Source organism: Bombina bombina, chromosome 3, assembly GCF_027579735.1.
Source record: "Bombina bombina isolate aBomBom1 chromosome 3, aBomBom1.pri, whole genome shotgun sequence".
NCBI classification, from domain to species: domain Eukaryota; kingdom Metazoa; phylum Chordata; class Amphibia; order Anura; family Bombinatoridae; genus Bombina; species Bombina bombina.
Window position 1 is genome coordinate 84,825,004 of NC_069501.1, and position 23,063 is coordinate 84,848,066.

General features: G+C 38.5%; 1 protein-coding gene across 3 annotated transcripts in view; it reads left to right on the plus strand.

The window, feature by feature from the left end:
- Window positions 1-23,063, plus strand: part of C2CD2 (C2 calcium dependent domain containing 2) — a 376,932-nt gene that overhangs the window by 114,847 nt on the left and 239,022 nt on the right. For all 3 annotated transcript variants that reach the window (XM_053705898.1, XM_053705900.1, XM_053705901.1), the window contains exons 5-6: window positions 17,385-17,492; window positions 18,486-18,602. In XM_053705898.1, coding sequence (XP_053561873.1) covers window positions 17,385-17,492; window positions 18,486-18,602 — 225 coding nt within the window. The remainder of the gene's footprint in view (window positions 1-17,384; window positions 17,493-18,485; window positions 18,603-23,063) is intronic.

Sequence of the window (23,063 nt, forward strand, 5' to 3'; positions counted from 1 at the left end):
TGCGTTTGCGCACAAGTTAAATTCCGCTCGTATTACAAGTTGAAAGTAAATGCGAATGCAGGAACTCAATTGCAATTTCAGCTAGAATTATTTACCTGGTTAACTGGTACACTTGACAAAAAAGTGTCACAAAACACAATAATAAAAAACATTTAAGAGTACAGTTACACTCATAATAATACTATCTAATAAAAATTATTAAAACATTTGTTTTCAAAAAAGGGCTCAAAGATATGAGGTCTCAGGTGTTAGAGAAAAAGGGCTTTAACTTAGAGATACATACATATACATGTCTAAATATGTATATAAGTGTATTGGAGCCCTTTGCAGTTAAGTAGGTGAAAACATGAAAAATCATATTCAATACTGTTAAACCATGCATTTACTGTAAATATTTCACATTCCAATGTTCTGCACATAGCAGAATATGTTCTAGGCATTTTTAAATATTCCTATATATATCTATACCTATATATATTATAATATCAGTCCATAATTTCCAGCATCTGGGAGTGGTGAAGTTGTGCCAGCTCAAAGGGTCATGCACAAACCCCTGCAATCAATCATGAACAAGAAAGTGCAACACCACTAGTGTCTTTAACAGATTTATTCAGCTCATACAGCCAGAACACAGGGAAAACTACGTTTCGGAAGCTAGTGGCTGTATGAGCTGAATAAATCTGTTAAAGACACTAGTGGTGCTGCTCTTTCTTGTTATATATATTACTAGTCCTAAAGCCCGTTCACACGGGCCATTTTTTGCAGGGTACAGCAGTCCCACCCCTTGCGCTCTCTCCCTGCCCCTCTCTTTTGCTCTCTCTCCCCCCTCTCTTTTGCGCTTTCTCTCCCCCTCTCTTTTGAGATCTCTCGCTCCCCCCCTCTCTTTTGCGCTCTCTCTCCCCCCTCTTTTGCGCTCTCTCCCCCCCCTCTTTTGCACTCTCTCCCCTCTCTTTTGAGCTCTCTCTCTCCCCCCTCTCTTTTGCGCTCTCTCTCCCCCCTCTTTTGCCTTCTCTCTCTCCCCCCTCTTTTGCCCTCTCTCTCTCTCCCCCCTCTTTTGCGCTCTCTCCCCCCCTCTTTTGGGCTCTCTCTCTCCCCCTCTCTTTTGCGCTCTCTCTCCCCCTCTCTTTTGTGCTCTCTCTCTCACCCCTCTCTTTTGCGCTCTCTCTCCCTCCTCTCTTTTGCGCTCTCTCTCTCTCCCCCCTGTCTCTCTCCCCCCTGTCTCTCTCTCCCCTCTCTCCCCCCCTCTCTTTCCCCTCTATCTCTCTCTCTCCCCTCTATCTCTCTCTCTCTCTCTCCCCTCTATCTCTCTCTCCCCCCTCTCTCCCCCTCTCTCTCTCTCCCCCCTCTCTCTCCCCCTCTCTCTCTCTCTCTCTCTCTCTCTCTCTCTCCCCCTCTCTCTCTTTCTGCCCTCTCTCTCCCCCTCTCTCTCTCCCCTCTCTCTCCTCTCTCTCTCTCTCTCCCCTCTCTCTCTCTCTCTCTCTCTCTCCCTATCTCCCCCCTCTCTCTCTCCCTCCCCCTCCCCTCTCTCTCTCTCCCTCCTCTCTCTCTCTCTCTCTCCCTCCCTCCCCTCTCTCTCTCTCCCCTTTCTCACTCCCCCTCCCCTCTCTCACTCTCCCTCCCCTCTCTCACTCTCCCTTTCCTCTCTCTCTCTTCCCCTCCCCTCTCTCTCTCTCTCCCCTCTCTCTCTCTCTCTCTCTCTCTCTCCCCCTCCCCTCTCTCTCTCTCCCCCTCCCCTCTCTCTCTCTCTCTCTCTCTCCCCCTCCCCTCTCTCTCTCTCTCTCCCCCTCCCCTCTCTCTCTCCCCCCCCCTACCCTCTCTCTCTCCCCCCCCTCCCCTCTCTCTCTCTCCCCTCCCCTCTCTCTCCCTCCCCCTCCCCTCTCTCTCTCTCTCTCTCTCTCTCTCCTCCCCTCTCTCTCTCCTCCCCCTCTCTCTCCCCCCTCTCTTTCTCTCCCCCCCTCTCTTTTGATTTCTCTGTCCCCTTTCTTTTGCTCTCCCTCCCCCTCTCTTTTGCTGTCTCTCCCCCTCTCTTTTGTTCCCTCTCTTGTGCTCTCTTTATCTCCCCTCTTGATCTCTCTCTCCCCTCTTGATCTCTCTCTCACCTTTCTTATCATTTCCCTACCACCTCTCTCCCCTCTTTTGAGCTGTTTTGAGCTCTCAGACTGCACAGCCTTTCACGGCCCGCCTGGCCCCGCCCCTTCATGCTCGACCACGCCCCCTCACGGCCCTCCCGCTCGGCCACACCCCCTTCATGCTCGGCCACGCCTCCGGTTACGCTCGGTCACGCCCACTTCTGCTCGCACTGCAGAGCAGAGACTTAGCGACTCTCAAAGGCCAGGTGTGTTTGTCCTTGTGCTGTGCTGTCTACTGCGCATGACAGCTTCGGACAAACACACTTGGCCTTTTATTATATAGGATAATAATCATTGAGTGTTTTTGGCTACATAATATATATAACACACAGAGAAAGTCCAGCACTCAATTGCTCTCAGCTAAGATTAAAAGCAAAACAAGAAGAGTCAGTTACCGCATCTGGCCAAATGGGACAAGCCCAGGTACCATGTCAAGGTCTCTCCCAAAACCTGGGTCCCTAATACAGCCACACAATGCAACCTCTCAATCAAACTGGGAACAAGTCAAGTACAGACTTATGTAATCACTCTTGACATATTCAAAACACGGAAGGGGACTGCACTCTCAGACTGGACTGGGTACACATCCTATGATCCTGCAACATGCTCAGCCCTGGGTGCTCAATAGCACTATTCAGGAAGCTGTGCTGTCCCCACTCTGTGAACTAGGGATGCACCGAAATTTCGGCCGCAGAAACGTTTTGGCCGAAAATTGCATTTTTTGCCTGTTATTTTCAGTAAAATTATTGTGTAGCATGTTTCAAATTTGATGCTAGCCTAGAGCTGCTGTTTAAGTTCATTACTTGACTTACTGTTTTGCATATAATGAGTTTTCTAGGACTATACTTTTATTTGGATAATTGGTAAAAATAAACAACTGTTAAATCTGATTCTGTTACATAGAACTAAATAAAGAATAATACAGTATATTGATATTTAGGTGGCCAAGCACTATAGTGCTGGACACCTATTGTTTTTGCTCAGATTATTATTATTATTATTATTATTATTTTTCCGCCATTTTTTTCCAAATGCTTATAATAACCACAGCATAACTCAAAAACTCATGAAACTTGGCACAGTGCTAGAGATCTATGCTGTGCATAATCCTATGCAACATAAATCCCATAGGTCATGTGATCTAGCAGCCATATTGCTTTTTGCGACAAATTTTGACAAACTCTTGAAAATCTTCTCCGGAACCTCTTATGTTACAGTTGCTGTGTGTACTGCTGTACTGACCTAGAATAAAGTTTGTTCAAGAGAAGTGATTTAGTCACATGATCTAGCTGCCATTTTGAAATGTGCGAAAATCTTTAAACATCTTCTTTTCTGCAACCGCTAAGTGCAATGAAGCGCAATTTTGCACATGCACTCTTTGCAAGGTCATCTACCAAGATTGTTAAAACTGCGAATCTTCCATAATCAACATGACTGCTATGAGCCATTCGCCTTTTTATTGTTGTTTAATTGCATAAATTTGCACTTTATGCATTATATTTACACTATTTAACTATATTACAGTGCAGCAGACACCTGATTACACATAGTCATGACCCCTAAATGCAATATTGCAGTCAAAATTCGCACGGCGCAGTCGCCTTCGTGAAATAAAACATTTGCAAATTTTCATGAAACTTCTGCAAATTGTAGAGGTCTTTAGTAAGCATTAGTATGTGCAATTTGAAAGCCATACATTGCATCGCTTGGCGGCCATTTTGTTTTGTATGCGCTTTTTTTTTAAAACTACAAACATCTTCTTCTTTTTCTCCGAAACCGCTTATGGGACAGACTTGAAATTTGGTTTACAGAGTTATCTTATGACTAACATTCAGATTTGTTCAAGAGAAGTTGATAGGTCATGTGGTTTGGCAGCCATTTTGAATTGTTCAAAAACGCTTAACGATATTTTTAAATTAATAATAAAACAAAAACCGTTTTATAAAAATGCTTTATTTTTGCCATGCTTATTGACATCTATGGTGAGCACTATTGTGCGTAATATGAAGGCTGTATATCTTATGATCGGGCAGCTATCTTGGTTTATGCGAAAATATTGAAAGTCTATTTTCTCTGCAAACGCTTATGTTAGAACTGTAAAACTTGCTTTGTAACCTTATATTGTTACCTAGAGTCACAGTTGTTCATGTTGAAGGATTTAGTCACAAGCTATGGCAGCCATATTGGTTTACGTGAAAATTTAGAAAATGTGTTTTCTTTGCAGCCGCTTATGTTAAAGCTGTGAAATTTGCTATATAGCTATTTATTGTGACTTAGCAGCTTGTATGCCATTGCAAAGGCGATGCGCTTGGCCACCTCTATTGCTGCTTGCAGCTATATTTAATATTGTTTTAAGTAAGGATGCACCAAAACTTTGGTCGTAGAAACATTTTAGACGAAAATGTCAATGTTTTTCCTGGGTTTTTTTCTTGGTAAAATTATTGTGTAGCATATTATTGTTTTAAGATATTTTTGTCCAATTTTAGTGTGTTACTTTCAATAAAAGTGTGGGCTTTTTTTTATTGACTTGAAGGTTTCGTTTCGGTCCAGAATTTCCATTTTGGTGCATCACTACTGTGAACCCTTGACTTGTTCCCAGTTTGTTTGATTGAGAGCTTGCATTTGTATGGGCTTGTCCCATTTGGCCAGATGCGGTAACTAACTATTCCAGTTTTGCTTTTAATCTTAGCTGAGAGCTTGCAAATGAGTGCTGGACTTTTTTTCTGTGTGTTGTATTAATTTATTTTGTAATTTTCCCTATGGGCCTTGCACCCAGACTTGTCTGTGGTTAACTGCCTGTGACTCTGGGGACAGCACAGCTTCCTGAGAGTGCTATTGAGCACCCAGGGCAGAGCATGTTGCAGGGTCATATGTGTGCACAGTCCCCTTCCATGTTTTGTGTGTGTGTGTGTGTGTACATACATACAATGGATATAAAAAGTCTACACACCCCTGTTAAAATGTCAGGTTTCTGTGATGTTAAAAAATGAGACAAAGATAAATAATTTCAGAACTTTTCCCACCTTTAATGTGACCTATAAACTGTACAACTTGATTGAAAAACAAACTGAAACTTCTAGGTTGAGGGAAGTAAAAATAAATAAAATAATATGGCTGCATAAGTGTAACTGGGGATGTTGCTGTATTTAGAATTGAGCAATCACATTCAAAATCATGTTAAATAGGAGTCCGTACATACCTGCCATCATTTAAAATACCTCTGATTAACCCCAAATAAAGTTCAGCTGTTCTAGTAGGTCTTTCCTGACATTTTCTTAGTCGCAACCTACAGCAAAAGCCATGGTTCGCAGAGAGCTTCCAAAGCATCAGAGGGATCTCATTGTTAAAAGGTATCAGTCAGGAGAACTGTACAAAAGAATTTCCAAGAAAATATGGCGCAACAGTGACATTACTAAGAACTGGACGTCCCTCCAAAATTGATGAAAAGACGAGAAGAAAACTGGTCTGGGAGGCTGCTAAGAGGCCTACAGCACCATTAAAGGTGCTGCAGGAATATCTGGCAAGTACTGACTGTGTGGTGCATGTGACAACAATCGCCCGTATTCTTCATATGTCTGGGCTATGGGGTAGAGTGGCAAGACGGAAGCCTTTGCTTACGAAAAAAAACATCCAAGCCCAGTTAAATTTTGAAAAAACACATCTGATGTCTCCCAAAAGCATGTCGCAAAAGGTGTTTTGGTTTGATGAAACCAAGATTAAACTTTTTGGCTATAATTCCAAAAGATATGTTCGGCGCAAAAACAACACTGCATATAACCAAAAGAACACCATACCCACAGTGAAGCATTTTGGTGGCAGCATCATGCTTTGGGTCTGTTTTTCTTCAGCTGGAACTGGGGCCTTAGTTAAGCTAGAGGGAATTATGAACAGTTCCAAATACCAGTCAATACTGGCACAAAACCTTCAGGCTTCTGCTAGAAAGCTGAACATGACAAGGAACTTCATCTTTCAGCATGACAACGACCCAAAGCATACATCCAAATCAACAAAGGAATGGCTTCACCAGAAGAAGATTAAAGTTTTGGAATGGCCCAGACAGAGCCCAGACCTGAATCCAATCGAAAATCTGTGGGGTTATCTTAAGTGGGCTGTGCACAAGAGATGCCCTCACAATCTAACAGATTTGGAGTGTTTTTGCAAAGAAGAGTGGGCAAATCTTGCCAAGTCAAGATGTGCCATGCCGATAGACTCATACCCAAAAAGACTGAGTGCTGTAATAAAATCAAAAGGTGCTTCAACAAAGTATTATTTTAGTTTTTTATTTCTACTTCCTCTACCTAAAAGATTTGTTTGTTTTACAATTGAGTTGTACAGTTTATAGGTCACATTAAAGGTGGAAAAAGTTTATATATATATATTAGAGAAGTAGAATGCCTCAACACAAAGGATAGGAGCAAGCAGCATTATAACCCGTGCTATCAGGAATTGTGAATATATCTACAGGTTCCAAAGCTGCTTGAAACAAAATACCCCAATCCAAAAAACAGCATAAATGTATCATATAAATAGTCAACAACTCAACATATAACAATTTGAAAGGAAGAAAATATTTGCGGTAGGTATTCCAATCTTATGAGGTAAGTTGCCGCATCTGTAAGGCAGAGACCTCCGGTGTAGTGAAAGTGTGAGTTTTGTGGTAGTTATATCTTCCTTGCCTCCTGGAGTATGGCACATGTCTTTAACCTATATAAATCAATAAAAAAGAGAGAACAGTAGGAACTAAATAAGCAACTACATGAAAGACAGGGATTTCAGCACATAATTTTATTACTCAATAACATGGTTCAGAGAACCCACCATATAAGAATGGTTAAATTCAGTGCTTTTCCAAACATACAATTACGTCATAGGCAGAACAACCAAAAAAGTGTGAAATTGACAAAAGAATGACAAAGGAACCATCTGGTAGTACTTAAGAGCAAAGATTACTCTGCAAACCTAAACATATTTGAGGCATAAACACAGGAGCGAACAATATAAACACACTTTAAATTCTTAACAAAGCAACACATCCACTAGACGGTGGCTTCGCATGTATAGCGAAAAACGGCCACCATAGTGATCCGTGAGGATCTATGCTTGTTATATAAATCACTCCTTATGATAAATGTTTTACAAACATAATAATTTGAAAACAAATAAAAATTGACAAAGTAGAAAATGTAGACTGTGGGGTATATACAACACCTTTTTCAGAGGACACCACTAATGTGTATTAGTTCCTAGTGCCATGAAAATAAAATTATCAGGATCTATGCACAACCCCTAAGTAAGTATACAGATTATCATACCACATTGTAAACAAAATTGTTAACCAGTTTAAACATTAGAGCTCAAATGGAAAGTATAAACGACATGTAGCATAAACTTCGTTCTGAACACAAAGCTTATTGACATTAGGGTAGCAAATCAATGCGGGCCCGCTTTAAGTTCCTTAATGAAGCAGGTATTTACAGGCAGGCTTAATAAACTGGTATTTAAGCATTCACAGAAGCATCCATGCGTTGCTGCACATAAGCCATGATCAAAAACTCTCCACAATTGGGTAGGAGTAGAACAGTAATCAGTGTTACCATGCTTTAAAATGAACTAAGCAATGTCCGTTATCCTCCGTATTACCATCTCTCTCAACCCAAGGCTGTTCGTCATAGATGAGACTTGGCTACTTTTTGTAGATATGTAGCAAACGAAACTTATTTCTCCTTGGCTGTTGGTTAGCTGGAAAACATCTTAGTCTCTAGATAGGTCTAAAGCAGAGCAGTCCGCTCCAAGTACGTCACTGCCGATGCGCGTTTCACCCTCCACGTGACTACAACGTCATAGGGGTTTCCTCAGGGCAAAAGCGGTTTAATCCTATTTATAAATACATAAAACATATTCTGCTATGTACAGAACATTGGAATATTGAAATATTTACAGTAAATGCACAGTTGAACACTTCATTAAATATGAATATTGCATAAATATGCTCTTTCCTGTTTTCATCTATTTGGTTCCACAACACATATTTATATAAGTCTATAAATGTGTACATATGTATTTATTTGTTTATATGTATGTATGTGTGTGTGTGTGTATATATATATATATATATATATATATATATATATATATATATGTAAATACATACATACACATATAAATACATTGTTAGACAGACATGTATATGTATGTACAGTATCCCACAAAAGTGAGTACACCCCTCACATTTTTGTAAATATTTTATTATATATTTTCATGTGACAACACTGAAGAAATGACACTTTGCTACATTGTAAAGTAGTGAGTGTACAGCCTATATAACAGTGTAAATTTGTTGTCCCCTCAAAATAACTCAACACACAGCCATTAATGTCTAAACCGTTGGCAGTGAGTACACCCCTAAGTGGAATAGAGCATTCATTCTACACTGACCACTCCTTGAGAAAAAGGACCCTAGTTTTTTTTTTTTTTTCTGACTGGGAACATTTAATCAATGTGTTTTAAGTAATTTATGGTTAGGATTAAATTTGGGTGTCAAGTTTTTACTATTTTTATCTTACATTAAAAGGGCTTTATCCCAGGCAGTTTGTTCTCTTTACGCTTTAAAATAATGAGACCATATTGCATATAATCCTATGGGGAACTTCTGTTTTATGTCCTTCAAATTCTCTTAAATACTTAGTCTTCACAGGAATAAAAATAAAGTGGAGAAAAACACATTAACACTTCCAAAACTGTGACTCGCATCTAGTCAGAAACGGAAAATACCAGCTGTAACTGTGAAATCAATTCTAAACTTTTTTTGCCAACACTAATTTAGTAAAATGAAAAAACAATTGTAGAAGAAATACAAAGTTGAGAATCATTAAAAAGTGACAGGTTTTCTATAAGAAATGGAAGCAAAAAAAGTATCTTACAGGGACTGTCAGGATTAAAGGGATAGAAATGTCAAAACTGCTTGGGTACGTTTCTAGTTTTGCAATATACTCCCATTGGGAAAATGGTTCTATTAAAAATTATTACTGTTTCTCAGTAAGAGCTGGCAGTGGTGTGTATTACATCTGTGAAGACTTAGAGGCCCATTTATCAAACTCCGAATGGAGCTTGAGGGCCCGTGTCTCTGGCGAGCCTGCAGGCTCGCCAGAAACAGCAGTAATGAAGCAGCGGTCTAAAGACAGCTGCTCCATAACCCTATCTGCCTGCTCTTATGATGCGGACAGAGATCGCCACAATTCAATCCGATCGAGTATGATCGGGTTGATTGACATCCCCCTGCTTGCGGACGATTGGCCGCGAATCTGCAGGGGGCGGCGTTGCACCAGCAGCTCACAAGAGCTGCTGGTGCAATGCTGAATACGGAGAGCGTATTACTCTCCGCATTAAGCGAGGTCTGTCGGACCTGATCCGCACTGTCGGATCAGGTCCGACAGACCTTTGATAAATAGGCCTCTTAGGGGCAAATTACGAGTGGTGCGCTAACAGCGATATCTGGTTTATCACGCGTGTCGGATGTAGCGCTCGTATTAAAAGTTGAAAGTACATTATATATGTGTGGGGTTTTCACTGAAAATGGCCTACAGTGGGGCTTAAATGTGAGCAGCATCTAAAAACTCCTGAACATCTCAGCAAATTGGGGGAAATGGACCTGTAGTTAAAGGGTTAAATTGCTGCTCTAAACCTGGGACTAGGTGTCCTGTTTTGTTAATGGTTTGTCAAATGTAACATTTTATTTACATGAAAGAGCACATTTTAAAATATGTTTTCCATAAAAGTTGAGTTACAGCAGTATGGGATCCATTTATCAAGCTGCTGCTGCTTGTGCAATGCCGCCCTCTGCTCATGTGCAGCCAATCTTGTCTGAGTGGGGGCTGTCAGTCATCCCAAACAGATTAGGATGATGGAAATCTGCCACACTTTAGGTGGCGGAGAGGTTAAATAGGAGCAGTCTAAAGACCACCGCTACTTAAAGGGACACTGAACCCAAATTTTTTTGTTTGCGTGATTCAGATATAGCATGCAATTTTAAGCAACTTTCTTTTTTTTCTTTTTTTTTTAATTTCTTTTTATTATTTTTAAATTACATAAACAGTTTCACCTAATTCATCTTGTAGCTTATTGCAATGCATTATACATATCCCAGGACGTACTTGAAAACGACAGAAATCTCAATGTATCCTTCCTGGTAAAATATTTTATAAATAAATAAATATCCAATAACAAAGTCAATCATGGTCAATACCTCCTTAGACCTACTATTCACCTATTCATACAATTGACTTGTCTTATATAACAATATATTCTATTCTAATTATTTATAACAGAAATCCATACTAACCAATAGTAATACCACAGTAATACCTTTTATTTCAACTTGAGTTGTAGCTTGTCTTATATAGCATTCTTAATCATTATACATCTCGAAATCGGAGTTACAACAACATGACAGTCAGGTGTTATGAGTAGTTTCTTAGAACCTACTCCTGAAAATTCACCTTTGAATCCTTGTGAAACTCTGTTTATCTCAGAAAACAATAAGAAAAATCACATTTGTTTTACACGCTCAAGAATCGTCAATTAACTTGTACTATTCCATTAGTTTATATTATATTACCTTTCATTGCCTATACATATCTTATGGCCAAACTTAAAGTTAACCATAGCTAATAAATCAGTCATTCTACCTATTACATAATCATAGGTATTCGCCTTGAATCACACACCAAGATGACACCAACAACAATAACAATGAAAACAAACAAAAACAAACCAGAAAGAAAAAAAAAAAAAAACACCCCTCTCTCCCATCCATCATTTCCCTGTCACTCGTTATCATCTCCATTTAACCACTCCCGGGGGAAATGACCCGCAAGAATGTTTTCAAGAACAAAAGTAGAATTGCTCAATGGCTTTACCAATTGAATCTGAATAGTATTCGGGAAAGTTTTAATTCTCCTTCCTATTTAATAAAGAATAGCTGTACTTGCTGACTATTCACGTTTTGTATGTTGTACTGTTCCAATGTAATTTGTGCAATTACTGCTTTTTTAAATTCAGCAAATTTGGGCGCATGTGTAGCTCTCCATGTTTTCAATATAATATTATGAGCTAATATCAATAATGTATTAATAAGTTTGTAGTTCTTGGAGACAGCAGAGTACCTAACTAAAAAAAATGTCTTGGGGACTTATTCTAACTCCTGTCTCTATCACTACATTCAGCCAATAGCTTATCTTACTCCAAAATTGTACAATCTTAGGGCATAACCACAGACAATGCAAGATATCTGCACGCTCTTTACTACACCTTGTGCACATATGCAATTTTTTATACCAGCTAGTCAATTTTTCATGCGTAATAAACACATCATATAATATTTTAAAATGTGATTCTCGCCATGCCGTGGGAACCCAAGTATCACTGATTAATTTAAGACTCTCTTGAATAACTGATAACTCAATATCCGGAAAATGTCTTTGCCATGTCAGTTGTATATATTTAATTTGTATTAATTTACTGTGCATATTCAAAATATTGTAAAAAGTTGAAATTGAAAATCTACCTGCTTGATATATTTTAATCCCAGCCGCAATTGGGCCTAGAGTCCAATTGGGCTTAAATTCCTTTTAGATATCCATTAAATAATGTCTAATCTGCAAGTAAGCAAAACATCTTTATTCTGTATCCCATATTTACAGGAAATATTATTGAATGTATCTATTGTTCCATCTGCTACTAGTAACTGTTTAACATATTTTAACCCCTTATCTCTCCAACCTTGAAACACTGGGGTATTATACCCGGGTTGAAATCCAGGGTTCCCCTGTATTGGTAAAAATTCTGTAACATATGGGTTAATCTGAATTTCACAGCAATATTTCTGCCAAGCTATTATAATATTCTTAAATGTCATTAAAGGGACACTGTACCCAAACATTTTCTTTTGTGATTCAGATTGAGCATGAAATTTTAAGCAACTTTCTAATTTACTCCTATTATCAAATTGTCTTCATTCTCTTGGTATCTTTATTTGAAATGCAAGAATGTAAGTTTAGATGCCAGCCCATTTTTGGTGAACAACCTGGGTTGTCCTTGGTGATTGGTGGATAAATTCATCCACCAATAAAAAAGTGCTGTCCAGAGTACTGAAACAAAAAAAAAAAAGCTTAGATGCCTTCTTTTTCAAATAATGATAGCAAGAGAACGAAGAAAAATTGATAATAGGAGTAAATTAGAAAGTTGCTTAAAATTGCATGCTCTTTCTGAATTACAAAAGAAAACATTTGGGTTCAGTGTCCCTTTAAATTATCAACATTACAAGGCAGTTTCTGTATTGGGCAATGCAATATGGCCTTCTGCTCAAAAGGAGCAATAATACTAGATTCACATTGATAAAAAGTGACATACTCCGTTTCAGTAATCCAATCAATAGCATATTTAAGTAATGTAACCAGACCATAATATTTGATATTTGGAAAAGCTAACCCTGCCGCCAGATTAGTATTCATTAATCTTTTTAGAGCAATCCGCGGTTTCCCCCCTTTCCATATAAACTTGAAACACATTTGATTAAATTTATTGATATCTGTATTTTTAAGCATTACTGGAATATTTTGTAATAAATACAATATTTTAGGGAATAATATTGTTTTTATTAGCATAATATGAGCAATTAATGAGATCGGCAAATTACTCCAACTATCTAATTTACTCTGTATTCCCTTTAAACAATCTGAGATATTCAGATCATACCATTCTTGTGGATTGCTGCTTAAAACTATACCTAAATAGTTGATCTGTTTAGTTTCTTTGAATGGATGTTTAACAAAAAATGTCACCGGTTTCGTTATCCATAACAACTCAGATTTGGTTAAATTAATTTTATATCCTGACACTAACCCAAAAAATTGCACATTTATTAGCAACATAGGTAGACTAACTTTTAGATTACTTAAGAAAACAACAAGATCATCCGCATATAGCGAAAGAATAAACTTTTGCTCCCCTATGTTAATGCCATCTAATTGCTCACGTAAAATAATTGCCAAAGGCTCAACTGTAATGTTAAATAATAGTGGGGATAGTGGACATCCTTGTCTCATTCCCCTCTGAAGGGAAAAGTAGTCTGTAGTTGAACCATTTATAATAATGGATGAGATTGGATTACTATAAATTAACTGTATAAAATTACTAAAATGACCACTAAACCCGAGTTTTTCTATTGTAGTAAACAAATGACTTCAACTTATGTAGTCAAATGCTTTTTCCGCATCTAGGGTTAGTATAGTAGAATCCAACATTCTTTCGCCCTTTTCTTTTATTCCAAATGTAATCCAAAATAACCATAGTCTTCCATATATTCTTAACCGGGTTTCTCCCTTGCATAAAGCCTACTTGATTCTCATGAATGATCCCTTTAAGTAAAGATTTCAGTCTGTTGGCTAAAATTGTTGTTAATAGCTTATAATCTATGTTTAATAATGATATTGGCCTATAGGAAGCTGCCTTCTCGGGGGCCTTACTTTTTTCAGGATAAGTGAACTATTGGATGCTTTAAAATATTTAGAACAACCTACTTGAGATCCATAGTAAATATTATACAATCTACGTAATGTTGGAGTTATTTCTTCTTGCAAAATTGTATAAAATTCTATCGGGAGACAATCTGGGCCCGGGGCTTTGTTCACTTTAGCTTTTTTAATGGCACTAATTACTTCTTGTATAGTGATTGGTAAATTTAATTCTTGTACTTCTTCTTGAGAAATTCTAGGCAAATTTAACTTAGACCAAAAAATATTATTTTCTTTTTGATTCAGCAGTTCTGGAAGTATTTATAAAAAACTTTCTTAATATCCTCGCTCTGAGTATACCTTTTATTATTCTGTCTAATAGCTGTAATCGCATTACTGCCTTTGGGTTTAGAAATTCTAGCCAAATATTTTGCCGCTCTCCCAGCAAACCCTCTGTACAATGCTTTTTGTCTTAATCCTTCCTGAGTAGTCTTCTGCTTTAAAAATATATCCCTCTGGGTTTTAGCATTAATATATTTCCCCCATGTTTCATTGTTTATAGAGGTGACATATGCATTATAACAATTCCTCACTGTATTTGAAAGTTGTAGCCCTTTCTGTTTAGCTTTCTTTTTAGCTCTACAGAGATATGCCTTAATATTCCCTCTGAGTACCGCCTTCGCGGCCTCCCAATAATTTTCAGTTTTCTCCGCATAATTCCCATTAAAGTTTTGATATTCTGCCCATTTAATCTTTAAAAAATTCTGAAAATTGCTATTAGATAATAAATATTTTGGGAAAAAATACTATTATTGCCGCTCATTTTAATAGAATTAATTCTAAACTCCAGAGAGATAATTGCATGATTTGACAGAATAATGTCTTTAATATCAGCCTTACATTCAAATCCCATCTGACTATCTGCTATTAAAAACATATCTATTCTGGATAAACTTTGGTGACTTTGTGACATACAGGTATATGTTTTAAGATCTGGGTGCTGGATCCTCCATATATCTCTAAGCCCAAGTTGGTTACAGAATTTTTGAAAGATACGCGTCTTTCTATCCCTGCTGAGTGGCTCTTTCTTCCCTGTTCTAGGGAGTTAAGTTAAAGTCATCAGCAATTATTAAATTTTGTCCTATGAATTCTAAAAATCTATTTGTCACTTCGTTCCACAATTTACTATCTACTAAATTGGGACCATATATATTGCATATTATAAACGGAATTGTATCGATTCTTATTTTTAAAATTTGGTATCTGCCTCCCACATCATTTTCTACACCTAAAACCTCATAGGGAAGTTGTTTGTTTAACATAATTGCCAATCCCTTCTTCCTATCCTCCCCTACTAGGGCAATAACTTCTCCAACCTATTTGGCTTGCAATTTGGCTATTTCTGGCTCTTTTAAATGAATTTCCTGTAGCATTACCAAATCGGATTTATGGAGCCCTAATTGTTTTATTAATCGCTTTCCTCTTTATTGGGGAAGTTATCCCTCCTACATTCCAGTCAAGACCCATTCCTACTTGTCACAGAATGATAGATAGGAGAGAGAGTGCCAAATCTCAACAATACACCAAGGAGAGAGGGGAAAAAAAACACATAGTAAAACCAACTTGGCCGGATATACCATCTTAACATTAAAGTTTGCTTTTAAAAGCTTAGCACAAAACGGAGAGATCTCTTTTCTTCTTGCTGCCGTTTCACTGGAAAAATCCTGAAAAATGAATACTCTATGCTGGTCTATCATAAGTGGATATGCCTTCCTATAATGTCTGAGAAAATTCACTTTGTCTTGAAAGTTTAGGAATTTTAAGACTATAGGCCTAGTGCTAATACTATCCTTTCTAGTAACTTGTGGTGCCCCTGTCCTATGTATCCTTTATATAAGTACAGGCTGCAAATCTGTTTTAATTCCAAGAATCTGAGGGAGGGTGACCGTGGCAAAGTGCATAAGGTCTTGATAATTGCTATTTTCTGGAAGACCGATAATTCTGAGGCTATTGCGCCTCAATCGGTCTTCCAAATCCTCTACTCTAGCTTGTAGCTTATTATGCAGAATGTTATGTTCAGTGTTAATTTGTTCGTATAAATTTAATTTATCCTCTGTCTCTGAGATTCTAGTCTCTGTTAAGCAACTTTCTAATTTACTTCTATTATCAAATTTTCTTCATACTGTTGCTATCTTTATTTGAAAAGCAAGAATGTAAGTTTAGATGCTGGCCCATTTTTTGGCGAATAACCTGGGTTGTTCTTGCTGGTTAGTGGATAAATTCATCCACCAATAAACAAGTGCTGTCCAGGGTCTGAACCAAAAACTGGCTGGCTCCTTAGCTTAGATGCCTTCTTTTTCAAATAAAGATAGCCAGAGAATGAAGAAAAATTGATAATTGGAGTAAATTAGAAAGTTGTTTAAAATTGTATGCTCTATCTGAATCACGAAAGAAAAAATGTGGGTTCAGTGTCCCTTTAACTAGCGTTTCAGACTCGCCTTGAGCTCTCAGGGTTAAATAAATATAGCCCTATGTCTTTACACAGTTAGTCTGTTGGCTAGAAATTCACTGGCTGATAAGGACAGTTTCAGTAGCCATGTTGGTGGCAGTAGCATGGCCCAGAAGCAAATTTATTTTATTTTTTATCACAGGAACCTACATTTTTTAAAGAAAAAAAAATGCTGCTTTTTATTTCCCTCTGTGACAAGCGGGTGGTACAGTCAGTTGCACACTGTATGAAAAGATAGAGCTGTATGCTCCCTCTTCAGGTGCAGTCCCTTAGCAACGCTAGAGCTCGCTGCTTTATATTTACCTACAGCTGGCGGTATACTTCAGATTGGTTGCAGTACCAGATAGTCATAGGGGTAAAGCAAAAAACACTGAATGGAAGGGTGGCCATCTGCTTAGAAGATGAGTATTTAATGTATTGCATAATGCTGAAAATTGTGTTTTTAAAACTGAGATTATGTTCAACTACGTGTGCTCTGTTTTAATGCCCAGCTGTTACATATAGTGAAGATTACTTTCACTTTTAATGATGCCTGATAGGTAATACAAAGGGATAGAATTAAAGGGATAGAAAACACAAAAACTTTCTTCTGTGATTCAGACAGAGCAGACCATTTAGAAAAGTTTCCAATTTACTTCAATTATAAAATTTACTTTGTTCCCATGATATTCTTTGCCTAGGTAGACATCTGGAGCACTAACTGGCAGTGGTGCTCATGCAAATGGATAACATTCTTTCTGCCGTATAGTGCTCCAGAAATGGGCCGACTCCTTATGTCCCTGCTTTTCAACAAAAGATACAAATAGAACAAAGAAAAATTGATAATAGAAGCAAATTAGAAAGTTGTTTATAATTTCATGCTCTATCTGAATAATGAAAAAAAAATGTTTCATGTCCCTTTTAATATTTTTTAAAGGAAATGCTGTCGTATTACATCTTTTACTGACTGAGATTTAAAAAAACATGGTCAGCATAAAAACGTATTCAAATACATAAGTAAAGGGAATTAAAGAGATGTTACATTTATCATATGAACATGAGTGAAATGTTAAAAATATTTTTGCTTACTAAAGGTTAACTCAAAGATGTTTAAAAAGCTTAAAATATTGGTGCACAACTGATCCCGAGGGATTGATTGCTCATTGGAAGATTTGAACAACACCCACATTGCCATATTTTTTCCAGCAGAGTTTTCTTAGTAGATTTTGACAGTTTTTGTTCTTTTTATCCAAACAGCTTGAACTTCATATGAAAGAGAACAATGGAGGAAATATCCAGGCTCTGTGGTCAATGGGGAACTTCGCCGATCTCAATTTTCAGGTCACGCCACAAGCTAAGCTGGAGGTCAGTGAGTAAGTTGTGTTACTCTGTACATACTTTTTGTTGTAAGTTATGCAGCTACAGGAACGCTGTACAATAACCTCACACTTGTATCTGCTCACTGTAATCACTTGCCGGGATTCATAGATTCTCGTGACATTGCAGACTCCTTGTAAAGGGGAAATTATGTTGCCAGTACATGGTATCTCGCACATCAAACCAGAACTGCTAGCAACACAGAAAACAAGTATTATAACTGCAAAACTTAGGTAAAATGCTTTCAAAACAGTGACATCTACAGGATTTTTTATAGGGATAGGAGAAACTGCAAATTACAAACAGCTGGCAGGTAGGTGATGTTAACCAACCAGAGAGAAGACGATAAATCTTCCAGGATGCAGCCAGCTGCCGAGGCTCTCTAGTAGCCAGGTAAAAAAGCAGACAGCTGTGGGCCGGATATCCCAGGTTCAGTCCTCAGCAGAACCATGGCAGTTCCGAATATTACATTTAAAATTAATATAATAATAATAATAATAACAAAAATAATAATACTTAAAACATAGTCCCAGTTGATTGAGACCGTGAGTAGTATTAATGAGAAGCTCACTGTCATTATGTTTTACAATTTTATAACCGGGGTTAGTCTTTCCTTTCTTGTAATGTCATTAAAGTATAATGCCTTCCTGATCTTGAATTTCTCAGTTCTCATATTAAAGAGATAATTAATCAGCTGTCTACAAAAAAAAACCCAACAACTTGTAGTTGTCTATAACTGTCCTTTTCTATATTAACATTTTGAATTTTTTAGGTTTTAAAGGTTCATGAAAATCAAAATTTTAACTTTTATGTTTTAGATATAACATCTATTTTTTTTTTAGACACTTATAATTTCACTGACAAGACTGCTTAGATCATCTTACCAGAGCGGAGAGCTTTAGATCATCAGTGTTTTCCGCTGGTGTTTTACTTCCTAGGGATGTAACATTTTACTTCTATATCTTTTGTGTTTTGTGGCAGACTCCTGGGGCAAATGCAATACTGGAAACACTTGAGGATATACTGAAAAACCTCATGGGACATGTCCGACCATCTGTATATCTAAGCACCCGACCTACTGAAGGAAAAGATTTCCAGGTAATGGTGACAGGTTCTGTTGTAGTTTAACTATTGTGCAATATGCAGTATGTGGGGAGCAATTAATTGTATGGTTTATGTACTCACAGGCACTCTATAGTCTATAGTACTGACATGTTCACTAAAGAATTGTGTACCCGGTGAGAGACCACATAAACCATACAATTAATTGCTGCCTACACACTGGGACTTACAGGCGTACTTTGGCCATCACATAACCATTCACGCACACGCCTACTCTTCGCTAAGGTGTCCTGGAACTGTAAGGTCTGGTGCGTGCGCAGGCACAGTTAGTGTTGCAAATTTTGTTTACCTATACATCAGATTTTGCTACCTGACAATCTGCGCATGCACACACGCACATACATCACCGCATTCCACACGTGTTTTTACAAGATGTGTTGAATGCAGTGACGTATCTGCGTGCATGCGCATAATGTGAGGTAAATTTGACGGGTACGCTGAACGCTGGTTGTGATTTTTTTTACAAATTCTGATTATGTTTTGAAAGTTTCTGTGTTACTTTAACAAATTAGGATCATACTTTATATATTTCTGTGCATCTTTTACAAAGTACATTGCACTTTGTATTTTCTCTATTGTAAAATAAAAGGCTTCAGAAAGTGGGAGGTACAGGGGAGTTCCTTGGGCTGTACAGGGGAGTTCCCAAGGTATGCCTGAAGCTTTCTCAAAATTCTTGTGAAATGCTGTAGGCATTTTAAACAAGATGGTATCATTTAATTATATCGCCAGCTGAATGCAGGTAAAGTTTGCTAAAAATTCACAATATACTTATTTAACTGACAGAAAAGTAATATACTGAAAAATAAACTAGTGGCAAAAACAAATACAATTTTAGTGAAAACATTTCAGTTTAAATTGTAATTGATACAAACTGAGTCTTTATATCAGCTCCATATGTTCCTCAGTTACCTTCTCTCTCACCTGTGAAATTCTGTATCCCAGAGAGCTTCATTACTTTCTATGGAAGGCATCTCTTATCTCACCTGGAGTTTCAGGTTCTGCTTTTTTTCTTATAGAATTCAATGAGTTCATCCCTTGTGAAGTCTGCACTATAATTTCTTTCCTACGATATGGTGAGTCCATGGAATCATCAATTACTAGTGGGAATATCACTCCTGGCCAGCAGGAGGAGGCAAAGAGCACTACAACAAAGCTGCTATATATGTCACTTACCTTACCCATAACCTCCATTCATTCTTTTTGCCTGCGGTGCAAGGAGGAGGTGAAGTTTTGGTGTCTGATCTACAATCAAGATTTCTCTTGTTAAGTGTGTTCAGTCCACGGGTCATCCATTACTTATGGGATATATTCTCCTCCCCAACAGGAAGTTGCAAGAGGATCACCCAAGCAGAGCTGCTATATAGCTCCTCCCCTCACATGTCATATCCAGTCATTCTCTTGCAAGTCTCAACAAAGAAGGAGGTCGCGAGAGGAGATAGGAGTTTTTTACCTAATTATTCTTCAATCAAAAGTTTATTATTTTAAAATGGCACCGGAGTGTGCTGTTTTTTCTCTCAGGCAGTATTTAGAAGAAGAATCTGCCTGCGTTTTCTATGATCTTAGCAGACGTAACTAAGATCCACTGGCTGTTCTCGCACATTCTGAGGAGTGGGGTAACTTCAGAAAAGGGAATAGCATGCGGGGTCCCCCGCAAATGAGGTATGTGCAGTAATATTTTCTAGGAATGGAATTGACTAAGAAAACACTGCTGTTACCCATATGATGTAAGTACAGCCTTTAATGCAGTAGTAGCGACTGGTATCAGGCTGATAAATGTATGCGCAGTTGAGTTATTTTCTAGGGACTAGAATTTGACTGAGAAAATACTGTTAATACTGAAATAAATGTATGAGCCTTAACTGCAGTAGAAGCGACTGGTAGCAGGCTTAGTGATAACTTTGCATAACACTGGAAAGTTGTTTTTAAAACGTTTACTGGCATGTTATTCGTTTTGTGAGGTACTTTGGTGATAAATCTTTTTGGGCATGATTTTTTTCCATATGGCTAACGTGTATTTCTGCATAGAAACCGTTGTAACAGGTCTCCCACTGTTGTAATATGAGTGGGAGGGGCCTTTTTTAGCGCCTTGTTGCGCAGTTAAAATTCTAGCACAGTCTTCCTGCTTCTTCCTCCTTGATCCAGGACGTCTCCAGAGAGCTCAGGGGTCTTCAAAATTCATTTTTGAGGGAGGTAATCAGTCACAGTAGACCTGTGACAGTGTGTTTGACTGTGATAAAAGCGTTAAATCATAAATTGATTATCCGTTTTTGGGTATTGAGGGGTTAATCATCCGTTTGCTAGTGGGTGCAATCTTCTGCTAAATTCATACATTTACTGTTAAAATTGTTGGCTATAACTGAATTAGTTCATTGTTATTTCAACTGTGACAGTTTTTTGTGTTTTTAAAAGCGCTGCAGCGTTTTTTCTATTGCTTGTAAATTTATTGAAAGATTTTTTCCAAGCTTGCTAGCCTTCATTGCTAGTCTGTTTAAACATGTCTGATATAGATGAATCTACTTGTTCATTATGTTTAAAAGCCAATGTGGAGCCCAATATAAATATGTGTACCAATTGTATTGATGTTACTTTAAATAAAAGTCAGTCTTTACTGGTAAAGAAATTATCACCAGACAACGAGGGGGAAGTCATGCCGACTAACTCTCCTCACGTGTCAGTACCTTCGCCTCCCGCTCAGGAGGTGCGTGAGATTGTGGTGCCAAGTACATCAAGGTCCTTTCAAATCACTTTGCATGATATGGCTAATGTTATGAAAGAAGTATTATATAATTTGCCTGAGTTAAGAGGCAAGCACGATAGCTCTGGGTTTAGGACAGAGCGCGCCGATGACACGAGAGCCATGTCCGATACTGCGTCACAATTTGCAGAACATGAGGACGGAGAGCTTCATTCTGTGGGTGACTGATCTGATCCGGGGAGACCGGATTCAGAAATTTCAAATTTTAAATTTAAGCTTGAGAACCTCCGTGTATTGCTAGGGGAGGTGTTAGCGGCTCTGAATGATTGCGACACGGTTGCAATCCCAGAGAAATTATGTAAGCTGGATAAATACTATGCGGTACCGGTGTGTACTGATGTTTTTCCTATACCTAAAAGGCTTACAGAGATTATTAGCAAGGAGTGGGATAGACCCGGTGTGCCCTTTTCCCCTCCTCCGATATTTAGAAAAATGTTCCCAATAGACGCCACCACACGAGACTTATGGCAGACGGTCCCTAAGGTGGAGGGAGCAGTTTCTACTTTAGCCAAGCGTACCACTATCCCGGTGGAGGATAGTTGTGTTTTCTCAGATCCAATGGATAAAAAATTAGAAGGTTACCTTAAGAAAATGTTTGTTCAACAAGGTTTTATATTACAGCCCCTTGCATGCATTGCGCCCGTCACTTCTGCAGCGGCATTCTGGTTTGAGTCTCTGGAAGAGGCTATTCGCACAGCACCATTGGATGAGATTATGAACAAGCTTAAAGGCCTTAAGCTAGCTAATGCATTTGTTTCGGATGCCGTTGTGCATTTAACCAAACTAATGGCTAAGAACTCCGGATTCGCCATCCAGGCGCGCAGAGCGCTATGGCTTAAATCCTGGTCAGCAGATGTAACTTCTAAATCTAAATTGCTTAATATTCCTTTCAAAGGGCAAACCTTATTCGGGCCCGGCTTGAAAGAAATTATTGCTGACATTACTGGAGGTAAGGGTCACACCCTTCCTCAGGACAGGGCCAAATCAAAGGCCAAACAGTCTAATTTTCGTGTCTTTCGTAATTTCAAGGCAGGAGCAGCATCAACTTCCTCCGCTCCAAAACAGGAAGGGACTGCTACTCGTTACAGACAGGGTTGGAAAGGCAACCAGTCCTGGAACAAGGGCAAGCAGGCCAGAAAACCTACTTCTGCCCCTAAGACAGCATGAAGAAAGGGCCCCCTATCCGGAAACGGATCTAGTGGGGGGGCAGACTTTCTCTCTTCGCCCAGGCCTGGGCAAGAGATGTCCAGGATCCCTGGGCGTTGGAGATCATATCTCAGGGATACCTTCTGGACTTCAAAACTTCTCCTCCACAAGGGAGATTTCATCTGTCAAGGTTATCAACAAACCTAATAAAGAAAGAGGCATTTCTACGATGTGTACAAGACCTCTTAGTAATGGGAGTGATCCACCCGGTTCCACGGACGGAACAAGGGCAAGGTTTTTACTCAAATCTGTTTGTGGTTCCCAAAAAAGAGGGAACCTTCAGGCCAATCTTGGACCTGAAGATCTTAAACAAATTCCTAAGGGTTCCATCGTTCAAAATGGAAACTATTCAAACCATCCTACCCATGATCCAAGAGGGTCAGTATATGACCACAGTGGACTTAAAGGATGCCTACCTTCACATACCGATTCACAAAGATCATTATCGGTACCTAAGGTTTGCCTTTCTAGACAGG